This window comes from Vipera ursinii, assembly GCF_947247035.1.
Source record: "Vipera ursinii genome assembly, chromosome: 2".
NCBI lineage: Eukaryota > Metazoa > Chordata > Lepidosauria > Squamata > Viperidae > Vipera > Vipera ursinii.
The window spans coordinates 172,997,991-173,004,793 of record NC_139513.1 but is presented as its reverse complement, the minus strand read 5'-3'; the positions used below and the strand labels follow the sequence as shown (position 1 = coordinate 173,004,793).

General features: G+C 39.5%; 1 protein-coding gene across 1 annotated transcript in view; it reads right to left on the bottom strand.

Annotated features, from left to right (window-relative positions):
* Positions 1-538: 538 nt before the first annotated feature.
* The window catches only part of PPP1R3F (protein phosphatase 1 regulatory subunit 3F), a 49,117-nt gene continuing 42,852 nt past the window's right edge, over positions 539-6,803 (bottom strand). Inside the window, exon 4 of the mRNA XM_083354017.1 lies at positions 539-5,842. Coding sequence (XP_083210143.1) covers positions 4,742-5,842 — 1,101 coding nt within the window. The 3' untranslated portion in view covers positions 539-4,741. The remainder of the gene's footprint in view (positions 5,843-6,803) is intronic.

Here is a 6,803-nt window from a genome sequence, read left to right as displayed (position 1 = left end):
TAGTCAGGATGTTTATTAGTGCTTCTGAAGCAGGCACAGCTCAAAAGGATGTACACACATACACATATAAACACACCCACACCCACACACATAAATCCCATCCAATTCCTTGATCTACAGTAGCAGATACATAACCCTGCCATGCTCCCTATAATCTGCCATGCACAGATCTTTTTCCATAGCAAAAGACCTGGCTGAGGAACATGATCAAAGGCGGCAGCCTCAATCTAGGAGATGGAGTCCAAGATATCTAGAGGACTCTATCTTGGGGGAAGGCTGCTCAAAACAAATAAGGCTTCTGGGATTGTAATCTAATTCCACACCATGGGGTGATTGCAAAATTGAAGAAAGAATGCAGAGTTGTTGCTTTTAAATCACAGACAAATGTACCACTGCTAATTCTCGTCTTTAGTGTTCTCCAGCAAGCTACGTTTCAAGGGCTGAACAAGCATGATTTCTCATTCATAAATCCACAGCTTGATACTAATTCAACCTGCACAGCTTATTCCCCCACCCCACCCCACCCCCAACTGCATGGATTCAGTCTGTTGACAGAAAAAGTCTCTTATGGATAAAGTCACAAATACCAGTGGCCAAAGTGAAATCTCCACAACGCATTCTGCATGCATAAGTCAATTTGCATCAAGATAAGACTACTGGACAGAACCAGCTGCTATACAAAAAGAGGTCAGCACAACCTAAAAAGCTAGATACAAAAAGGATCAAATAAATCACCCTCTCATCCCTAATAAATTAGACATCTGGGCTATTGCAACCACTTATGTGATCATTTTAAAATAATTCCAAAGTCTATCTCCAGCTAGTTTAACTTTGCAAATAATAAACAAACAAATAAATAACTCTTTGACCATTAACAAAACTGTTGAACGTGGCAGTTATTCTTACACTGATGAGCTTAATACATGCAGTGTAATGTGTAATAAAACCTTTGATCTTTTGTTAAATTACTGATAATTTTTGAATTATTGGCCAGTATCTAGAGATAGTTTTCAATGTTTCTGACCTTTCTTTCTACCAACTCCATTAACCTATTCTTCCAAATGGCTGTGAATGTATAGTACTCTTTTCTCTATTCCAGATATCTAACAATGTGGACTATTAGCTACAAAAATCTATGCTATATTAGATGTAAGCGTTCAGGATGTCATAGGATTCATATTTGTTCTTGCTGTAGTATACTAGACTAGAATATAATGTTGTTCTGAAAATTACCTGGAATTTTGCAAATATATCATTGAAAATATAATGAGGTCCTGTGTATAAATGGAAGGAGTTATGAACTTGGCTCTACCTAGTAGTTTCTGGCTTGTATTTTTCATGACCCGGAAAATTGTGTAACTTGTTAATGTAGTACAAACAGTAGCTGTAATTATTACACATGCTAACCTGTTGCATACTATTATATTTGTGCATTCTTACATCTATTTAGTTTCAACATTAATTATAAAGATTACCCAAACTTCCTATCTCCTCTGAATTACATTTTATTATTGCTGCTCAGAGAAGAGAAACCACTGATTTTTCTATAATAATGGTGAAGAGGATCCAGTGGGAGCAAAGATTTATACATTAATGCAGATACACAACAGTGGTTATAGAGATGATTTTTTTTATAACAACCTGAAATCTAGCTCTTATTGACACTATGTTTAAAGTACACAACCTTGAACTGAAGGTAGGAGTTCATATTACTGAACATACTTCATTTAAAAGTAAGGAAGAATCTAGTATAACTTTCTTGCACAAACTCTAGCTTCCTAGGTGCAGATGGAGAACCTTGAAACAACTGTACTCTAAATTGGCCAGCTGAATGCTGAAAGTTAACAAAAACAACATAAAGTAAAAGCACTAAAGTAAGTTTGGTTTTACAAGAGCCCATCCAAAATACTTTGAATTTGGGTATCCCTCAAATCCATAGAAACCTATTAACATGAAGCACACCTCAATATAAATTCTCCTGCACATGTTAGCTTATATGGCCAGTTGTGCAAAAGCACAGGAATGTTCTATGCAGATATTATGCATTTCAATACAAGATGTGTAGAAGAACTCTCTGAAGCATAAAGCTCCACAATACGTTTATATCCCATTGTGTAGTCATTGTTATTCAACCATCTGCCACCCAGAGGCAGCCTTGCTCACTTATGAAGATTTTGGCTTTGACCAGTCAGTGTTTCTTTCTACAGAGGTATGAAGTATAACCAATGCTTGCTTTGTAGCCAAGTAGAGGTACCAAATAATTTTCAGAACTTGTATGGTGTGGAACATGTATAAGACATATTTGTCTGATGAAGGATCTGACAGTTTGAATAAGGCAGAAGGAACAATATTATGACAACAAAAATGTAACCATAGGACAATTAAGAAAGGTATGTGTATATTCTCTCTCTCTCTCTCTCTCTCTCACACACACACACACACACACACACACATATACCCACTCACACACAGCCGTGACTGCTAATTACATTCTGATCTCAGCTTTTATCTGGAAAATACAGATTTTTCTTATGATGACTGACATCAGGACAGATCTCTCTTCATGAAGCACAAACAGTATTCCACTTTCCAACCCCCCCTCCCATGTTCCTTAGTTAAGAGCATTCACTAATGGATAGGGAAAGCAGGACCATGTCTGGATCAGCAGTCAGAAGTGGCTTCAGAACCCATACAAATATCTCCACTTCCTCCACAAGGCCCCACAAGCTATATCACAGCAGCTGCTGACAGTACAACATTCAAGAGGAAGTTAATGAAAAACATTTAGCAGCATGAAAGTGGGTGGGCTTTCTTCTTACAGCAAGTTAAGTGCCATTTCAACCTATGGCACATAAAGACACAGGATGTTTCCAATCTACTCCTTTGCTGCAGACATCAAACATGTATATATAAATTATTTTAATCTTCTGCAAACCCACCAGCCCGGGTTTGTACTGCTAGTTGTTAATAAATAAAATCTCTATCTTGGGATGAATTCTACGGTAGAAAAAGTCAGCCTTCCCACCAGGTACAAAAATAAATATGGGGCCATCTGTTTTAGGGAGCTTTCCTGTAGTCCTCTGTGTCGGACCCTGCTAGTGGCAGAGAAGTATAGGATCCAGGAGTGAAAAGGGGTCCTAGAAGCACAGACAGTCAGCAGTCCAAAGTTTCTTCCTAAGAAGCTGGGTATGGCTCAGGATTGGGGCATGAATGGAACTTGGCTGTGCGATTGTTGAGGCCATCTGGAATGGTTGTGATTGTATTTTGCAGAAGCTGTACGGACAATAAACTGAAAATGCTGCCATCTTCTTTGGAATGGAAAACTTACGTCTGTCTCCCTGTTTCAATCAAATAATGGGAAATTACAGAAACGTGGAGCACAATCCAGGATTGCACAAATCCATTCTGAAATCAGGTGCTCAACAAAAGTGCTATTTTGCCTTTGGACTTTTCTGGTTAAATTCACTGAGGCTGGCACAAGAGAACATTCTGAAAGAAAGTGCTTCATGATATTTTCAAAACATATTTACAATTTCCCAGCCTTGTAAAAATAAATGGGGATTAGGGGGTCATCTATTAATTAGTCTTTTTCACCTTGATAGACTGCTATGTCATAGGGTAGTCCATTCAGGTCTAAGCCTGCATTCTTTCCCAGAGCCAAAGGAACTTCCACAACAGATTAGCACTAGGTGTGGGGCCATTTTTAACTCAATGGGATTTTTGCTTGTTAATGCAGAATTCACTTAATTAGTAATCATTTGCACTTGCCCATGGGAAAAGCAAAATAGAAACTGAGCTAGCTAGTTGATTTCTCCAAATATCTTACACAGAACAGGTTGGTACTTTGTCATATAATAAAAACAGAGGCTCCTCAGACTTACTGTACTAGGAATTTAGTTACCAAACGTTGCACTAATATATAGAGAATGGCCTGACAGTACTTAAATAAAACGTTCTATCTTAAGAAGTTTTACATGGGCCATTTTGACTTTTCCCCCCTAAAAATGTAAATGTTAAGATTCTGAAATTATCCCTTAATATTAATGTTTTGCTTTGTAACAAGTTACAGTCAAAGCCTGCTAAAAGCATGTATCTGTAAAAACATCAAAGAATACAGTCCTTTTAGGAAATGCTTGCCTCATTCCCAAATTGGAAATAAATTAATGACTTACTTACTTCTTATAAGTAAGCTAACTGGATTTCAGCCAAGTACCTGAAAGAGGAAGGCTGAAAACACAGAGATAAAGTCTACTAAATCTTAACAAGGAATTTTGTTCTTAAAGGCGAAAAAGGGAAACATATTATTCTGGCTCTGAGTAGGATTTGAGGCCCTTCAGACAAGGCATCCTTAGTTGCCTCTCCATATTTGCAAATGACAGGACAGACAATGCTGTTGCTTCTAGTTTTCTTGAATAAACAGTGCAAAGGGAGAGCGGGAGGGCTATTGGGGCTTTGAGCCCTCTGTCACCTCCTCTGGGTCTTGTAACTGCTATCTCAGATCCAATTCATGGCAAGTTTTACATATAGCTCATTTTTATTGTCCAAGCAATTCGTATCTTATACCAGACGATTTAATAAAAATAAATAGTTCCGAACCTTGGGAAATTTAGAATGGATGCGCTATTAACTCTAAAAAGATCGGACACTACTGCCAAATTTTGAGTTGATCAGGTGAAACGGGAATAGAGCCAGGTTACAGATCTTCTCATGGGCCTTTTGGCACTTCTGAGAGTCATACCAATTATGAGAACCAATCCAAAAGGAGGTAAAGTGTAACGGCCACCAAAGGCATGCAGCTGTTGAAAACCATGGGAAGGAAGACGAAGAGGCTGAGGAACCGCAGGGAGCGTGTCAAGATTTTTTCAAGTTCATTATGAGGAACGGGATTGGTTTCAGAGGGCTTGTGGACATGAAGGCCCTCACCCAGCCAGAGGCTGCCATGCCCGATCAAGAAGCCCTGGCACTTGCCTTGTCCATGGGCATCAAGAGGGCTGGATGGCAGGTCTGTGGGCCACTTTGGTAGGGGCACTAGTGTCCGGGCTGGAACTACAAGGGGCATAACCATAGCCTCTGGAATTACCGGCCTCAAGGTGTTGGGTGCCAGCACTCTCAAGGGAAAGGAGTCAGAGTCCTTCATTGGACTCTGTTGGACATTTCCCTCTTCCAGATGATTTAGAAAGCAGCCTTCTAGTAAGACCGGTGGGCTATCACGGCCTGGTCCCACCACCTCAGGTGGTCCCTGTGTTGCATATCCTGCCATAATTCCCTCCTCCTCACTATCTCTGGAGTCATCGCCCCGTTGCTTAGCATAGTACAGTGTGATCTCTTTTGCCAGGGAACTGTTGAGTGCTCTCTCTGGGCCTGTCCAGTTGACTATCAAGTCACGATCAGTCAAGACACTCTGACGCAATGCAATGAGAGATGGTACAGGACTGGTGTTGCTGCCTGAGCTCTCCTCAGACCACTCTCCTCTTCCTCCAAGCTCCTCTGCTCGAAGCCGGCTCAGATGGGACAAGTAAAGCTGTTCCAGTTCTCTATCTATGGCATCTTCCTCCAAGCGATGGGGCAGTTCTTGGTATCTTCTCAACTGTTCCTCCATGCATTCTTCCATGAAAGAGCCCTCTGTGGTGAGGTCACACTTGCTGAATTCGGGAGCATCCCACTGTCCCAAGGGATGGGTTTCGGTACCTAGCATAAAACCCCATGGCACTTTCAGCTCCTCGTGAGATGTAGTGTGGATCCTGATGGCATGTCCCTGTGGGGAATCAGTAAAATCTACAAGGTGATCTTTAGAAGGGTCCTTCTTTTCTGGTGAGTTAGTAGTGATTGTGAGTTCAGGAATCTAGGCCATGAAAGAAAAAGCAGAAAAAATAGACAGAATGTGAAAAGCAGTAGCAAAATAATACATTTATCTACAGTATGATTAATGCTCATAGCTAACTATGGAGCGGTAGAAACAGAGCATTACGTTTCATCAGGAGAGTAAGGAATGTGCCTTTCTCTGCCTTAGGTGTTATGGCATAACAACCACAAAATTGCATGCCTATAAAGGAAACAAACAACATACATTACTTTCCACTTCCATTTATACCAACAGGTATTGACTTAATCTTTTCTTCAAGCACACTACTTGGTAAAATATGCTGTAGGTCAGAAAAAGTCTACACGATAATTAATTGAACAATAGCTATTCTAAAAAGACTTATAAAAATCTGAAGTTCAAGCTCTTTTACTACCTATTTTTTAATTGTTCATCTTTAAGAGGAGAAAAATTATCAATTTTTATTTGTTACGTTTTAACACCCATTTCTTCTCTGTGCTCAAGGTAGCATACATTGGTACGATCACAGTGGTATCCTGTGAGAAGTATGAATCAAAAGAAAGTGACAGGCCAAATCACCCAATAAGCTTCAATATCAAACCTGGTTCATCTCTGTCTAACCCTGCAATTTTAACCACTATGTAACAATTGTTTGCTGCCAAGATTTGGTAGCTCGTGACTGAAGGTGGAGGAAGCTACAAAAATTTTGGGTTAGATACAGCCTACAGGTTTCAGGATCCCAATCTTATTAAAAATTTACTCTTAGTCTGTATTAAAAGTGTTAACTTTTACGACTAAAAAGGTTACATTTTAGCAAGAACCATGGGGAAGTAAAAACTGCTTTATAGAGTTAATAATACATTCATTTTAAGTATACTTATTTCTCCTCAGAACGTATTGCTTTGTTTAAACAAATGGACATCATATATTTCTGCAAGGCAATGCTGATTAAGATAGTTATGTTAAGCAACAGGATAGTAGC